The 18,409-nt window shown below is 33.6% G+C and overlaps 1 protein-coding gene across 1 annotated transcript; it reads right to left on the bottom strand.

Annotated features, from left to right (window-relative positions):
• Positions 1-7,114: 7,114 nt before the first annotated feature.
• On the bottom strand, positions 7,115-17,861 carry LOC101488871 (protein CELLULOSE SYNTHASE INTERACTIVE 3). The gene is made up of 7 exons (XM_004498292.4): positions 17,389-17,861; positions 16,597-16,693; positions 13,332-16,395; positions 9,849-12,393; positions 8,872-9,326; positions 8,165-8,281; positions 7,115-7,778 (listed from the first exon to the last, which is right to left on the bottom strand). The coding sequence occupies exons 2-7, from the start codon at positions 16,659-16,661 to the stop codon at positions 7,617-7,619; spliced, it is 6,408 nt and encodes a 2,135-aa protein (XP_004498349.1). The 5' UTR covers positions 16,662-16,693; positions 17,389-17,861; the 3' UTR covers positions 7,115-7,616.
• Positions 17,862-18,409: the final 548 nt, after the last annotated feature.

Below are 18,409 nucleotides of genomic sequence, written 5' to 3'. Positions count from 1 at the left end.
GTTTACAATATACTCTTTAACGCATATTTCCTATTACAATATACTCTTTAATACACATTTTTTTAGCGTATTCTTTTTTATTAATTAAAATTTACATAAATTTCATTAAAAACAAGTAAAATTTATATAAACTTGATAGAAATTAGTAAATTTTAATCAATATAAATAACGCGTTAGAAAATATATTACTAACATTATTATTTATAGTTAGATGATACGTATGAAGTCTTATATTCAAATTTCATTGAGTAAAAAATATTCAAATTTCATTTTCATCATTGTATACCAAAAGATAGTTATCCATCCACCTACATATCATGGTAAAAAAAGTGTGACGGACATTAATCTAATCTTAGCAAGTAAAGTTTTTTTTCTTTTTATGAATGGCAAGTAAAAAGTTAAAAGCGCTTTAAAATTAATTAATTTAGGTAAAAAGAGTAAAGACTCGGAAGTTATAAAGTTACTAAAAAAGTTTCAAAATTTACTTGACAAAGCATATTACCTGAAATTCGGCACCATCTAATAAAAGAGATGCCCGTTTCCTTCTTTTCTAATTCGAATTTTTGGAATTCAAAATCAAAACCTGTTTATGACAGAAAATATATTTTTATTATAGCAATAATATAATTTTAGTGTAGTCTAATTTTCTTATAAAATTTTGCAATTTTTTATAATAAAAATAGTTTAAATTAGTTGATTTTTTGGGACTCGTCAAAGTGTTTCATGAGAGTTTCACTTTTATAATTCAGTTGGTATCCACATTTCATATGCATAAATTTTTCTCTGACGTGTATTAAAAAAATATAAAAATACAAACAACTTAAATTAAAATATATACATAAATACAACAAATAAAATTACACTTCAAACATAAAAAAATGGACAGATGAACACGAACTGCCGATGAGTCTATTGTTCATCTTTTCAGAATATTTTCCACTTAAAAAATAATTAAAAAAGTAAAATATCTACAAGCATCATTAGTCTATTGTTCAGTCAAAAAAATGATTAGTATTTTGTGACAATATTTGGGTAGCACGTGTAAAAGGCAAAACTTACTTTAAAAACATGATTTTGGTCCGTTGATTGTAAGGTATGGTGTCACAACAATTTGGCTACTGATGATTAAGATGTGTCATTGTGATGTGCAAGTGCAACGATTGAAAGGAATTTCAATTGACGATATGTCTTGGTACGGAGTTTTGTCCATGTTTTTGCATTTAATGTTTTGCTTATAATAACTGTACCATTGGTATTTCTTAGACAAAATTATTACTGTTAAAGATTTCGACAACTTTATTTTTTATAACATACTAAGTAGGTAAAAAATAAGGAAAAGCGAAGGATCTACGAACAATGATGTCTCCACGCGGCAGGTAGTTCGGAGATCAATTGACACATGTTACACTAATTTTACTGTATTTTTAATGATTTATGAATTTTTTTTTTTTAAATGATCAATATTAGTAGTTAGTTAATTCTAAGTTCTTTTTTTTTGGTTTAATTACAATTTTTGATCTCCTATTTTAGTTGAATCACGAAAACAGTTTTTCTATTTTATTTTTCTCTAGTTTTGATACTTCAAACAAAATTTTGATAAAAAGGCATTTTTTTAAGCCACATGATACCATTTATTATCATAAATTTCATGTACAATTGTTGCACTACAAGATTTTGAGGCATAGTGTGGCTTAAATAACCGTACAAAAATGATATTTCATCAAATTTTGTACCAAAATTTTGTTTGGGAGACTAAAATTTTGGAGAAATAAAATGAGGGGACTATTTTGTGATTCAGCTAAAATAAGGGGACTAAAACTGCAATTAAGTCTCTTCTTTTTATAAAAGATGTGATTTAGAATTATTTTTTGATTTGAAGTTACCACTCTAAAGTATTTTATTATTTCTTTTTATTTAAATAAATAACTTTTTACAAAGATAGTTTATTTTTGTAATTTATCATTAATTTCACGGTTGAAGTTAGACGTTAGTTTATTCGTTATTGTGGTGTGGTGCTTTTAATTTGTTTTTGTCTTAGTATGATGTTCACAAAGACAAATGACTTGATTTATTGATATTTTGAGTAAGAGACTATCACAAATTCCTCACGACTTTACATATGACTTGTCAATATGTGGTTGAGTTTCTCATATTAGAGACCATCTATAGTTAATATGAGTGAATATCAATAAATATTTTTTCTTGTATGGATGAGATTAAAAACTTTGGATCTTATATTATTTTTTACCATTAGCCACATGTAGAAGAAGTTAGTTTAGTTGTTAGGATTAAAGTTTTAATTTTATTATTTATCATTTGGTTTTCAAATGTTTATGTGTATCAAAAGTTTATTATTGATTTTCTTAATCATTAGATTTTATTTCAAAATATAGACGAGAAATATGTCAACTTATGGTCAAATTAAATATATTATTCTTATTTTTAACATTTAAATGAAACTTCTTTTTTAATAAAAAAATTTAAGGTAAAAAAGAGAGTAATGTAAGAGAGAAAATTGCATGCTTAAAAAAAAAAAAGGAAGTTACGGTGACTTTTCGGACACAAAAATAAGGATTTAGATTTGTTAAGATAAACAATCTACACACATACATAGTCAATATATTAGTGATTATTATATCAAAATCATAAACAATAACGGAACATAGTGTGACATAGAGGAACCCTAGTTCCTCACTTATTTATATTATATTATATTTCGAAAAGGAATCAACAAGGTGTAATGAAGCTGGAATACGTTGAACTAGTAGTTATTTGGTGTAACACCTCAGCCTTTACCTTTATTGGCAGCTCAATTGGTAGTGGGAATGAGATAAGACAGTACTTATCCCTAGCTACTGGGGTCGACTCCAACGGAAGACAAAAACTCGCTATTTCTTATAGAGAGGAAAATGGGTTTGATCAAACCCCTTGGCAACAAGGCATGCTTTGTACTTGTTAATGCTGCCATCTTGATTTTCTTTAATGTGAAACACCCAATTGCGCTTATGGCCCTCTTGTGAGGTGAGAGTGGAACAAGGCTCCAAGTTTTATTTGAGAGGAGTGTGTGATATTCAGATTTCATGGCAGCCAACCAGTCGGGATTGCACAAAGCCTTGGGCTTTAAATAATTAGTCTTGTCTCTTGTTATCATTGAGTGATCATTGGAAGTTAAGGAGGTGGCAGTTGGATTTTTAGTAGGTTATGACACAATAGGAGAACATGCATCAGATGATAAGGGAGATATGTGGTCATATGGTGATTGGTTTGATATGGGGGAAGATACAAGGAAATATGGATTAACATGTATAGTAGTGGGTGAGGCTAATGTAGGCAAGAAGTAGTAGTAGATGAATATGGTGGAGGAAGAAAAGGAATAGTGGTAGGATAGAGAACATGTTGTGAAATTATAGGCGTGGTTGTGGTAAAAATAGTGGTATAGGGAAATATTTGCTCATTAAATTGGACATCCTTAGTTATGTAAATCCTGCCAGAAGGAGCAAGACATTTGTGACCCTTGTGCATTAGAGAGTGAACAAGATAAACACATTTAGTATATCTGAATTGTAGTTTGTGTTGATTGTAAGGCCTTAAGAGAGGATAACAAGAACAACCAAAAGTTTAAATATAAAGATAATCAGGCAATGACTTGTATAAAACATGGAATGGGGAAGAAAATTGTTTCAAGTTTGATGTAGGAAGTCTATTAATAAGAAAGACAACAGTTGTAAAACTATGATCCCAAATATTCAGGGGAATATCTTGTTGCATGACAAAGCGGTGGAGCTTATCCACAGTAATAACACCATCAACTTGCTGATTCCATAACAGATAATTCTTGTTTGATAGTTTGATGGAAAATGTATGAATAAATGGGTATGGGCATTTGAAACGAAGGTGTTGTAGGGAATGATCCATCTTGGATCGTTTGGGTGAATTATCCAATGATTTGTGATCGGAACTTGAAGAAGAATCAGAGTTCAACATGAGGAAAGATGAGTCGGTGATGCAGCGAAATGAAATGAAGCGGAAAACAAAATACTCAATTTATTATTTATTGAGAATTATACACTTTATGTATTTCATAATATTGATTCTTACTTTACAATGAAAGGAAGAGAAGATTATATACATTTACCAAGCTTAATTAGTTATCAGTTAATTATGAATAACAAACTTTCCTAACTGAATTAGTTACAAAGTAATATACTTTGTAACTAATTATGCTTCTTGTGATTAGTGAAACTCAAGTAAGGAATCTATTATGCATATTTTTGCAAGAATGTGATATTATTCATGATTTTTGGGATAAGTTTATTAAAGAAAATAGCTTGAGTAAGTTATTTTCCCTTGGCCTTTACGCTTGACTTTCTTGGAATATTTCAGCTTTATGATGTATACTTGGGAAATTGATCAACTATGTTTATATCTATTGGAATATTTTGAAAGATAGAAATAAATGGGTCTTCTCTATAACTAGCAAAATAGATGGTCCCCTCTTTCAAGTTACTTCCACTCAAGCATTGTTTATTGATAGAGTTTGGACTACTTCCCCAAATAATTTAAACTTCAAAGAAAAGCAGTTAATCCATAAGTTAATTGGATGTTTTTTCAAGGTTTGAAGCTTGGGTTTTTCTAGAGTTATTTTTGAGCTAGACTATTTGTTGTGGTTTCAATGGTTAGAGTTGGCTTTACTAGCATGAGATCTTTCAACCTTTGCTCTAGGACATTCTTTCTTTGTGTCATCTTTCTGATGGGAATCCTATTATGGTGCATTCTATCTAGACCTTTTATTTGGACTATAGTTGATAGTCCTTCTCCTCTCCCTAGTTTGATTTTGTTTTAAGGCACTATTGTTTATTGTCTTCCCCGTTTAGTGGTATAGTTTTTTCTTTTTTTCCATTTTATCAAAAACAAAAAGAAAACTCATCTTCCCCCTCAAAATATGCTACGTGTTCTTTTTTCTTTGATAATATTTAGTTTTGTTCTACTGCTCTCTGTCACAATGAGTGACTTAATTGATCAATACTTCACACGAATTAAAAAAATTCTATAAACAAAAGAGAGAGAATAATATGTTTCTTAAATATCTTTATCAAATATTTGTGCATTCACTATTACCATTAATGCAAAGTAGAAAATAGAGTATGTAGTATTAATATATTAAGTAGAGGTAGATTTGAAAAAGAAAAAAATTAATGTTCCATTGTTAATTAAAAAAGAGATTTATTTTGTGATAATTTTGTTTACAAATGTCAAATATGTCATTCATTGTAGGATGGAGGAAGTAATGTACGTCCAATCATCAAAGCAAAATTTAAAGCTAATATCCACGCTTGTTATTAGTAAGATTGTTTAGTTTGAAGATATTACTAAATATAAGCAACAACAAAAATAATCAAATAGAGTGAATATATTTGGTCCAAAATTTTAATTCCATAATTTTTTGACCAATTTTGTTTATACTTTGAGTAGCATTTAAATAAAAGACACATTGGTGAAACAATATAAATTTGAAAATTTACAATGAAATTTACATATTAACTATTAATTGCAAAATTCTATACTTAAACTCAAGTCATTTTGCTTGTGAGCGGAAAATCCAACCATATTTATGAAACACGTAGTTTTAGGTTTTTTTTACTAAAGAAAATAACACTTATTAACTCAAGTACGTAGAATACATCCATTGAGTACATATTAAAATTGAAAAAGATAAATTTGTAAGTAAACTCACAACACTCAAGTTAATAGCATAAAGTGGCAAAAATGTCTATAAATAAGACAAAGTCTACAAATATGACAAAATTGAAATATCTGGAATACTGATGTCTCCGGATTTGTATGCTAACGACGTCAAAATCATTGATTGAATCTGTATTAGATTAGAGTTAATCTATCAATCTAAATCAAATGAATGTTGCACCAAGATAGAAAATTAAAATTGATCTTAAATCACTCTCTCTATAGTGAATGAAGAAGAAAAGAGTTGAGTCTAGTGGACGAGGGAGTGGCACTACTAGGGTTATAGATGATAAACTCTCAATTTAACTTAATTTGCCTCTAAATTTTTTCATTCAAACTCTACCACTGATAAAAAAAAGGTTCGAATTAAATGTTGATTTAATTTTTTAGAAATAGAATTATGAACTTGAAATTTGAATTGTCTAATCTTGAACCAATATGAATTAATATGTTGACTGCATGAATAATTAGAATTGTTTAATGCACCAATTCAAAATCTAGAGTTAGAAATCTCAACAGTTACAAATCTCAACACTCTATATTAATCTAACCTTGTAAGTATTAGTATCAATGTTAGACTAGAGCACAAAGGTGAATAGTGCTATAATATGTCTGATCTTGAACCAATATGAATTAATATGTTGACTGCGTGAATACGTAGAATTGCTTAATGCAACAATTCAAAATCTAGAGTTAGAAATCTCAATAGTTACAAATCTCAACACTCTATATTAATTTAACCTTGTAAGTATTAGTATCAATGTTAGACTAAAGCACAAGGGTGAATAGTGCCATAATATGTGAGGGGGAAAATCCATGTTTATACTAATACTATTGATCAAGCTCTTGCCATGTTTGATCTTTCAAAATAATATTTTGAATTTACTATTTCATAAGTACAAAATATACAAAATATGATAGTTAAAAGATACATTCAATATGTTAGTCTGTGAGAAGATCTTTATAATTAATGCGTGTGAGTTTCACCGCTAAACGAAGAAAACAAATTTTACTATATTTTTCAAAAAAATAAAGTTTTACAAGACTCACTAAATTATAAATTTATCTCTATGTACAATTGTTAATTGTTATTTCGTAACCATAACAAAATCACTTTTTAGATGCTCAACGTCCTCAAAAATCAAATTAAATATATGAATGAATATCATAATGTACTGGTGCTAATATATAATTTATTTTTGGCTCATCTTGTCATGTTCTGCTTATGCATTAGAGTGTGCACAAGGTTTTAAGCAGTTGAACACTTTATGTAACCTTTTTGTGTTTTTTTAAATAAAAAATGGTAACCTTGTGCTTTGAGAACACCTTTATATAGTTATATATACTTTTAGCCTTCTAAAAAAAATGTGAATATCATCAAAATACACCACAATAATATCATAATCTGAACAAACCTCCAATGATGTCGTCTTCTACTTCACTCGTTGACGTAAATTTAACATGTTTGGCAAATGACATTGGCAGTTTGTTTATTCATTTCATATCATGTGGTTTACAAACATAAAACAAGGCCACTTTACATCGAAAGCTAATGAAAAATAAAAAGCTTTTGACGTAAATTTAATTAAAATGGCATTCTTCCTATGATTGAAGTTTCTGATTCCTATGAATCGACCTGTACACAATTCTAACCAATTTCTCCCTTTTACCATGGGAGCCTCCTTTGGCACACCCTTTTCCCAAGACACTTATAATTTAATTTACACTTACAAATGAAGCAACTTTATCTGCCAGGCTACAAAATTGGATCTTCCAAACATGTTGATAATTACAAGAAAACCATATTGAACATATCATGCATACTGCAGATTACTTTCTATGCTTCCAGCCGGAAAAGTAGCTCACCGCCCCTTTCAAATGTCATCATTAGAAATTCTGTTAGACCATATAATCTCAATTTCAAGTGTTCGGGAAGAACCATCTTTGTTGCCGTCATGATTAAGACTGAATAATCCACTATAAACCCCTTCTGTTACAACTTTATCAATCTGGATGGTGACTCTTCCAAGACTTGACTGGATAAAAAATACAACACTTCGAGTTAGCAATTACAAAATAGATTTCGAGTATGGCTTGCTTATGTGAGTGTGAAGGTGAAAAGGAGCAAAGTAAAAATTTGTTTTCAACCGACAGTGAAGCACATTTCATTTTCCACCACCTCAATTTTTACATACTCAAAAAAGCAGACTAAGTAGATCCATGATCCATCAAAGACAATTTTTGAAAGAAATAAGCAAAGATCCTCTCAGTAATCAAGAAAATATGAGTATCCACCATATAAAGAAATTAGTAATTCATCCTTTCAGAAAAGGAAGAGGTAAGCACTCACTTACTGATTACCGTGCAGAAAAATAGTCAAATAGAGAATGAGTAATCACTTACAGAATGTATATATAATTACCTTCCCAAAAGTATTCTTGCTTTTGCATACGATATGGAGCTTTTGGCCCTTGGGAGGTATATCAAATGCCCATGTGAATCCTTCTTTCCATTCCGGAGAAGTACTATGGTTCACTACCTACCAAATGCAAAACATATAAAATGGCATCTGTAATCTTGTATGATAAAATAAAATCCTCACTAGAGACCACATATAAATCAATTAATAACTTCATATATAATGTTGGAATATCGGAAAATGAATTCTGCAGTTTGTCAGGTTGCCAATTATGGAAGTCTATGATAGAATCAACAAGACCGATCTGAATTTATTATGTGGAGCAGAGAGAACTATATATCATGTTTGAATTCAAACAGAAACGAGTAATGCATTCTGTTATTGAATGTGAAACTGAAATTGAATTTACAGTTGAGAAGCTTCAGTTCAGTATATATTTATTTATACACTCAATTGATTCTGATTAACCAAGTCTAATAGCCATTCAGCTTATGAGAGCTGTCACAACTGTAACAAAAAGAAACTATAACAGAGAAACAATTCTGCACAGACAGATGTAGAGTACGTAAATGTATTCTCACAAGTTATAAGGATAAAAAAAATTATATGAATAGTTTCAGCTTAAAAAGTAATTGAACTTTAACCAAATACAAAGGCTAAGATATATTACTGGTGCTTATGCAGATTTTTTTAATTATTCACGGGAGTACCTTGGTTTGTTTTGGAGGGCTATTGCCTATTGTCAACTGGCAGAATGCATTAGTGCTTCCCATTGTTTGCTTGAGGTTGTTTCCACGTTTAATGGTGACAGTCAAACAACCTGGTAAGCAGTGCAGAAGAGTATCTGCCCTCTCATGGAAACTTGGTGGGCAGGTTTTCATGAGCATCTGCAAGATGGGGATGGCTTCAGCGGCAATCATGGCTTGAGATTTTGCTATATCTATTGGCATGGTCGACCATGATTGTTTTAGCAAGAAAAAGGTGTCAAGTACAGAGTCTTGAGCCACTTCACTGCCAGATTTAAGTGCCCCTACCAAATGAGGAATGCAAAGGGTTGCTGCTTCAGATATGTGAAGCTTAGGAAAATTCATGAATATCACATGCAATGTTTTCAAAACCTCCTCATTGATTGTGGCAGTCGACCACAACTCTCTTTCCAGTGCAGCTGCATAATGAAGCAACAATACAATGAAATACAAATTTAGAATTGATATTATGACCAAAAAAATGAAAAGGAATAAAGCTATTTCACTAGCTGTCGTGCTGCAAAAAATCTTTGACGTCCTCAATGTTTTTCTGATATGAAACTAGAAATGGCAGAACATATTATGGAACTAGAGATTTATACTAGGAAAGACAATATAACAGGAAGGAAATTAACTTATTATTTGTACATGTTGATGATATCCAATTACTCTGAAACTGAAGACACATCCAAAAGACCAAAACTCTGTTGTTTTTCTGGTTCCAAAAAGTCTAAAACCAAACAAAGGCTGAATCACAATTCTAAAACCAAAACTGTTGTTTTTTCTGATAGGAACTATATACATGAAAAAGTGTGAAACTAAGTAAGGAACATAAGGCCGTGTTTTATAGCATGGACACATGCCCAAAGAAGTTGCTGAAACTAAAAGAGAGCATAAGTATAGAGCAGTGGTTGCCATCTAGAGGGACAATCTTAATTTACCTGTCAAAGATCTGATCAGCTCATTTGACACGTATTCTTGTAATGTGTGGGTAGAAAACAAAAATCTGATCAATAGAGCTGCTTGTCCAGAAACTTCTGTATTTGGAAACAGTAGCAATTCCTGAATCACCAGTATGCCCCCAGCTTCTGCAACAGCACGCCTATTGGTCCTGCTGTTCATGACAAAGTTTTGTAACGCACATATAGCCACCATCGTCATTTCTTCAGTTGGCTGATCCTCAAGTAAACTTATCAATGCACGACATGCAGAAACAGAGTCACTAGCTCTAGCAAGTCGTTCATGCTGGGAAAGATTTCCCAGAGCTAAAGCAGCAAGAAGCTTGCCGGACTGTGATCTGGTTTGTGGATCTAATAAATATTGGGATAAAGGTGCTATAGCATACTTAGATACCTTCGTCTCCCGCACTCTCGCGTTGTTAAATAAAGTTTCAAGTAAACTACCAGATGCTTCTTCACATTGATGAGATCTTATAAGGTCCAATAGAGCATCTATAGCTCCAGCTTCCATCATCTGTTCAGCACTTGAAGCATCGCTTCTTTCATGAACTATTAAAGCATTTAGTGCTATGCTAATTGTACTCTCAAGTGTTGAGTGCAAGAGTTTGACAAGAACCAAAACAGGAACTTTAAAATAGTAATCAGCATTGGAACGTAATACATTAGACAGAACTAAAGCAGTTGATTCCCAGAGTGCATGTGGTGGTTGAGGGTCATCTTGAATAATAACTTTTGCAAGCTCAAAAATACCTCCAGCATCCGCAACGGCCTTTGGCCAGCTCTTGGAAATTTTTTCCAATGCTTTTATTGCCGTTTGCTGTAAGCTTAAAATTCCAATTCCTGCAAGCTGTACAAGGGGCACAACTGCATTCTTTGTTGTAATATCTTGCTGAAAGTGTTCCTGTGCAAGAAGATGAGACAACAGTTCTGTGCCAAGCTGCTGAATAGCTTGGGACGGGGATTCCAGAAAAGAAATCAAGGGTTCAATGACTTGGCTAGGAGTAAGCTTTAAGGTTGCAAGACTTTGTGGTTTCTCCAATATATTTACAAGGGCTTGTAAGGAACTATGCTGTCCCCATAAGTTGAAATCTCGACGGAGTAAAACATGGAAAAGGGGTTCTACAATTTCAGCAGCACCTGAACTTCTAGCAATTGCATTACTATTAGTTAAAATGCGAAAAAGCTCAGCTATTGTGGAGCATAATGAGCTAGGTACTGATTGGAGTAACTTGAGACAATTATCAATAATGCCAGCTTTGACCATGTCAAGTTTGCAAGGAGTTCTGTCTTTACCCAATTTGATTAGAGCAGATATAGTAGCTTCAATAAGCTGATAGTTTGTACCAGAAACCAAGCCGACAAGGAGATCCACAACATTATAGGCTGCTGCAAGCTCTACCAGCGGTTCATCTTCCAACAATCTATCAAAAGCACAAACCCCATATTCTATTGCTGTCCCAGAACCAGACTGCATCAGTGATATAAGGGGTTTTAGGCATTCTGAGGCAACAGGGTTTGCTCTGATCTTGCTATTACCAAAAAGAGCAAAGCAGAGATGTGCAGCATGGCTCTTCAGTTCCAAAGATGAAGCAGAAGACAATACTTTGTATAAACTTTCAAGTGGATTCCCTTCCAGATCAGTAAAAATGCATGCTTTTGACGAATCTCCTGATGTTAACTTGATCAAGGCCATGAGAGCAGCTTCCTGCTCACTCCCTGATGTTGTGTTAAGCATGTCAACCAGTGGCTGAATGGCCTGTTTAGCTAATTCTGATTCTCTGATATATTCAGCTTCAAAAAGTTCATGAAGTGCTCTTGCTGCACTATATCTAGCATTTCTTGATCCAAGACGCAAAACAGCTATGAGCTGATTCAATGAATCTGTTGATGCTTCATGTTTAATGAGGTCGGAATTACAGAATAATATTCTCAATAACTCTGAAATAGCAATCTCAGTTGAATCTTGAGGGCTCAAGGATAGGTATTTGTTCAAAGCTTCCAGAGCGCCAGCCTCTGCCAGAATTAATTTATTTGTATCACTTCCATGTGCAATGGATATCAAGAGTCTAACAGCAATTGGTGGAGCATTAGGCCTTTCTGGTATTGGTCTTAAGAGGTCCACTAAGAGGGGTATAGATTTATGTGCAGTAGATCCCAATCTTACATCTTCAATTTCAAAAAGGTGATCCAACACAACTTGATCAGGGTTCCGCACCAAAGAGAATTCTTCTGATAAAGCCATGAGATTTGGCATATCTGATTCAATATATCCAATAATAGTTATCAATCCAGCAATGGCACCAGAATTTGCAATGGCTAGATTTATCCCCCTATTACCATTACAAACAAGACTAGCCATAGCCTGGGCAGCAAAATATTTATCAATTACTTCTTCGGATCTTAGCAGAAGAGCGATAGAAGGTATAATGTCCATTGTTGCAGGCGACAGAATGATGTTTGGATCTTGAAATAAAATGGCCAAGAACAAGACACTGATCCATATTCCTTCTGTATCCTCATATTCTTCCTGTCAATAGGAAAGAGAAGAAATCTATTTGAATCAGAGACTAAATTTTTAGTACGCTTGAACAAAGACTAAAACAAATGTGCAATCCAGAAATGCAGATCACTATCACAAATCAACAACCAAATGAACAGAATCTAGCATTTGGGAAAGAAAAAAACAATATACATTAGTAGAGTCTTCAGTCTTTTAACTCTTCACTAATCATTCAGATTCATTCTTCAGAATGCAGGCCTCATAGAAATAAGAGGGCCTTATCAAAAATCAAAAGCAAAAAAATTCAGAAAATAAGTTTATTTAAAATAATAATACAGACTTTAGGAAAGCATGCATGTAAAAATTGGGATATGGAATTTTTTATTATAAATTAGATTCATAGTAATAAAAATTAAATTAGTACATATTTTGTAGATTTAGGTCAGGAAGGGCTTGGCCTGGATTTTATTCACAAAACCCAACCTGTAGTCTGTTGCTGGCTAAACAATGTCGTCAATGTCCAATTCTCACTTTCCTTAAGGAGAAAATCATTCCAATCATTTATTTCCATTAAAATTTTAGGAATAGCTTTAAAAATCCCAATATTTCAATATGCTATACATCAAAAGATCAAAAGGTGCTGTACTAAAAACACATTTTACTACATTGCTGTCCTCTTTCTTCCCAAATCTGCTTCTTTAGACATACAATCCAGAGTTTGATCCCACTCATAATGAATTTTAAATTGCAAATTTATACATATTCCAAGTTATTTTTGTTTGTCAAATTGAAAAGAGATACGTTCCAACATCTTAAAAGCAATGCCATCAAAACAGACTGAAATGGCACATTTCATTTTTCCTATGTACAGGAATATCAGTACCTGAGCTGTAGAACTAACTAGCCAAAAGACAAAGGAAACCGATAAAGATGAGTTAAATATACTTTAGTTTAAATTAGTTTACCTGAGGATTTGAAGTATGTCTCACAAGTTTGTTATAGAGAACTTCAAGTCCACCAGCTTCCAAAATTGTGAGCTTGCTCTTCGTATGAAAAGAAGCAATAATTGAGAGCAACCACAGGGCAACAGTACCTCCCAAGACTGCACCTTGATCAGGAATATCAAACTCGTCAACTTCTTGAAATGCATTCCTCTCCATAAAACCTTTAGTGGTGAATACTTCAATATCTAATGAAGAATAGCTACAACTCTGCTTCATCATATCAACTAAAGAATATATTAGTGGTTTTAGACAGCCAGAAGAGTCAATTGAATCTATTGAAAGCTCTTTCTTCTCCTTTGCAGCACAAATTAGTAAGGCAGCTCCCCCAACTTTAACTTCTGAACTGGAGGAGTTTATTATTCTATTAGCCAATGAAACAATGGATCTGGAACTGGCAAATAACAAATCACCAAGAACAGCTGGCTGATCCCCACAAAGCCTAGATAGTATTTCAATTGCCTTATCTTGCACAAGGGAAGGCCCCTCAGCCAAACAGTAAATGAGAGGTTCTAAGCTTGATGGCATCTCGGCCAGAGCTAACCAGGGAGGGTAAGTGAAGTTAACACCCGGTTTAGTCCTGAATAGCAGTGCAATTGCTCCTAAAGTATCTGCAGCATCAATTCCATCCATATCCATAGCTCTTAAAGAATCAACAAGTGCAAGCACAGTGAAACGGTATTGAGCATTCCCCTTGAGAACGTCACCTACTGGAAAATGCATCAGTAATTGATGAAGTGCGCGTGATGCATTTTGTTTACCTTCCACGGTTCCTTCTGCCAGAACTCTTGTTAAAGCTGAAACAACATCTTCAGCTAGAGCTTCAGCAGCAATAAAAGGATCAATGAGAAGATTGGCCAATGCAGCAACAGCAGTTTCAGCAGCATTAACAGAGGATGTTTTAGCTAATTTGATTAGTGGCTCAACATCACCCTCTACAAGATAAGACATCTTATTTGCAGCTTTGCTCTTGGTTGGACGAGACAAAGCACACAAGGCTCGAGCGGACTGAGTAGCAACACCTTGAGTTTTGCTAGTCAAAAGCTTCATGCAAGAATGCACGATCTCGTCAGTTGCAAGACTATCACAAATGTCTTGTCTTGTGATAAACAAATCAGCAAGGACTGAAGCTGCATATTCTTGGGTTTCATCATTTGATAAATTGAGAACTTGAACAAGAGATCTCAGTCCTTTATTGGCTGCAGAACCCTTCTGAAGGAGGTCCTTTTGTGAGGCAACAGAAAGCACATGACCTAAAACCCGAATAATATGGGCCTTCGAACTTGTAGAATCCCCTAGGAGCAATGCTAATAGCTGATTAATTGTGGCAGAGTCAGCTACTCGGACAAGCTTTGTGAGTGCCATAGCAGAAGCTTCTTGTCCTTTTGGTCCACCACTCTTGAGAAGCCACAAAAATGCAGGTACTGCCCCAGCACTTTCAACACAGGCACGAATATCTTCACTGTGACAGCACAAACTCCAAAGAACATTAGCTGCTTCCTCTCTAGCTTTTTGTGATCCTGTCTCCAACAACTGCACCAATGGTGGAATCCCCCCAGCAGCAGTGATTGCCCATTTGCTGTCATCAACCTGGTCGGTTAAGATCGCTAGCAATTGAACTGAGTACTCTTGATGCTGCTCACTGGATAATCCCACCAATGATATCAGCAATTGGATACCTTCTCGTTTTTTTATGGCTTCCCATATTCCAATCCTGTCACAACACAAGCTTGTCAATGAAAGTATCAGACACTCTTGCACATCAGGAGCAGCCATAGTTATAAGTCCAATGAGAACCTTCTTTGAATCTGCTTGAACGAGCCACTTCGAGAGATAGATGTTTCCATAAAGGCTAGCCATGGCCTCAAGGACACGCTCTTGAATCAGCTTGTTGTCTCTAGGCTTCAAAAGAGTTACTAGATTATCCTCTATTTTAGTTGCATCAAAATGTTCCTCATCAACATCAAGGTTTTCTACAAAGACCATTAGTGTATAAGCAAGAGCACCAATTATATCACCAACTGGTGCAGCAAGACAGGGAGAATGGGAAAGTTCTCCAAGATATAGTATTAAAGAAGACATGCCCCCATAGATGTTGGCTAAAGCTCGAGTTGCATGCTCCTGTAAGGCCTGACCACCATCACCTCGCATACACTCTTTAGAAGGAGCAACAATAGCTCCGATAAGGATAGGAACACCATCCGCATTAATAATAGCTTTTTTAGCCTTGGTAGACTTTGAAGAAAGGGCCTCTAGGGCATCGGCAGCACTGGCTCGTACAGAAATATCATTTTCCTGACCAACAAGTCGAAGCAAAGCTTTGACTGCTCCAGAGTCTATTACTTTGGGGATGCTATCACTGAAAGCCAGCATTAAACGTGCCAACAAAGAAGCTGCATTTGACTGAGAGACAGAATTATCTGAAGACAAGAGACCCACAATGATATCCACACCTCCAGCTTCTAATGTTGCTTTCCAATAGCCATCTTTGTCCCCACATAGATTTCTTAATGCTCCAGTAATAAAACCCTCGACAACTTTGTCTTCCTTGTTCTGTGGATGTAGTTGATTCCATAAGGTTGGAACTACACCTTCTGTAACAAAAATTTTCATACCAACATGATCATCTGAAAGACCACCAGAGGAAACTTCATATATTGCTTCTGCTGCTGCCTTCCTGGCATCAGTGGATTCATATTTTAAAACTGACAGTAATGGTGGGATACAACCACCAAGAAGTACTTTTAACCTCAAGTCTTTGCACAGGATACTCAGAGTGGAAGCTACATTAACTTTTGCAAGAGGAGTTCCTTTTCTGAGAATGTTTATGAACAATGGCATGGCTTGGGCATGAGAACCAATAAATGCTCTAGCATCCTTTCTTCTCCTGGCAACACCTAATAATTGTGCTGTAATAAGTTCTTTCTCGAGTGGTGATGAGGTGTTGGCATGCAGTTGCTCCAAAAAATTAGCAACTGTTGCCATTGTAGATTCTGGATCATTCATTCCTTCTTCGTCGTCGAATTCCCTGTATTTAATTGGTTATTTAACTGCCTCTTGTTAGGATTTTGACTATTTTCACATTTGCAAGTGAAAGATAAGATGTAAAACTCAGAATAGTCCTAACCAGCCATCAATATAACATTAAATTCCAAACAGAGTAAAAACATTAAATTCCAAACAGAGTAAAAACAATAAATTCCTAATGAGTAAAAATAAAGTTACTGACATGGGCTGAGAAACAGTATAAACGGATCTCTGTTGTTCAGGAGAGGGAGACTTTGACATTTGCATCAACAAGCAGGTTTATCCTCCTTGTAGGACCCCTGAAATTCAAGCATTCTAAAATTTCAACATATACAAAAATCCCATCCCAAATAGATGTCCAACAAAAATACTGAAAAAAGAAAACACAGACACGTGAAGGACTCCGTTTCTTATGCTACATTGCATCACAAAACTCATTTCCATGAAAAACCATTGTTTCCAAACATTCATATTAGAGAGAGGGGGACCTACTTACTATATAACAAACCACTTTCTATCAATCACAACGCAAATGAATGGCTATCAGTATCACACCGACCAAATCCAATCAACACTCCACCAAATAAAAGAAAGAAAAGAAAAATCAACGAATATGACTGATGGCCTACCCTAGATTTTAGGCTGAGTGATCCCAAACCAACATTTCAGAGATTTTACGCTGAGTGATCCCTTCTAAATTGTACAAAGATTTTACATTGAAGCCTCCGAAAGTGGTCTTTAACATATAAAATTTATCTTTCAACTCATTTTTACTAAAGTATATCCAAATTCCAAACATAAATCACTTTACTTCCTTCCATATTGTACGAAAATTTACTATACAATATCAAATTTGGTCATCACTAAACCAAACAAACTCAAGCTAAAACATTACAGTTCAGTAATCACTTTACAGATCAGCAAAATGCACGCATCAAACAAATAATCAAAATCAAAATTCATCAAAATTCAAAACTAAAAACAAAGAAACTACCTCGGTGCCTGAAATGCAAATGCCGCAGAACTCCTCCCTCCTTGTAACTACCTCAAACACCGCCGCATACTCAATTAGCCGCAACAAATTCAATTGAAACCGATCCAGCACAGCGAAACATCACAATCTAAGTACCGAATTCAGATCTTGAAGAATTAACAAAAATTGAAGCACGAAGAAGAGATCAAAGAAACATAGATCGTTCGTTATTATCAGAAGATAGGGTAACGAGAGGGAAGTACAAATCGTAACGTGCACGGAAATTAGAATTAGGAGATAATAATAAAAATTAAAATTAAAATGCAAAAGAAAATAAGAATAATTTTTATTATACTTATTTATAGAGAGTAACTGAAAATTGTTCGGAATGAGATGAAAGAAGGAATGGAAGCAAAAGAAGATAGTATAGTACAGAAGAAGCAGAGTGAAATAGTGTAATAAAGAAAAATAGTTCAGTGTGTGTGTGTTTGTGTTTCTCAAGTTTTCTCTTTTTCTTTTTATTCTACTTTTTTTTTTTTTTCTTCTTCTTAAACCACCATTTTAAAGTATATTTTCAATAATTTAAATTATTTCTTAAAAGTTAAAACTTACTGTTATAGATACAATTTACTTATAATAATATTTTTCTTTAAATTTTTAATTTTCCTATTTTAGTTGATATGCAATTTTAATCATTTTATTATCTTTATGTACTTTTGATTCACTTATTTTGTAAATTTCAAAGATTCAGTCCACTCTTTAATTTGACATTTAATTTTCATCATGGCAATTAAATAAACGTGATGTGGCAATGTCCATATAAAAGTGATATGTCATATTATACTTGTTTTTTAATTAATTAAATCATTTTTAATACAATTTGTATTACTTTTAAAAATAAAAAATAAAATGAATAAAAATAAATCTCAAAAACGAAAATCAAAATAAAACATTATTGAATTCAACTTTGAATTGGAAGTATTATAAAATGTCATCAATACAAAACCTACCTAGTATCAAGCACATACATGTGACATGACTG

Source organism: Cicer arietinum, chromosome 4 (genome assembly GCF_000331145.2).
Source record: "Cicer arietinum cultivar CDC Frontier isolate Library 1 chromosome 4, Cicar.CDCFrontier_v2.0, whole genome shotgun sequence".
In the NCBI taxonomy this organism is placed as follows: domain Eukaryota; kingdom Viridiplantae; phylum Streptophyta; class Magnoliopsida; order Fabales; family Fabaceae; genus Cicer; species Cicer arietinum.
This window is presented reverse-complemented; position numbering and strand designations above follow the sequence as displayed.

Coding starts and splice junctions, on each gene's coding strand:
- LOC101488871 (XM_004498292.4), bottom strand. CDS start 16,661: ATGCAAATGTCAAAGTCTCCCTCTCCTGAACAACAGAGATCCGTTTAT. Junction 12,394..13,331: donor GACATACTTCAAATCCTCAG/GTAAACTAATTT, acceptor TCCTATTGACAG/GAAGAATATGAGGATACAGA. Junction 9,327..9,848: donor GCTGATCAGATCTTTGACAG/GTAAATTAAGAT, acceptor TTCATTATGCAG/CTGCACTGGAAAGAGAGTTG.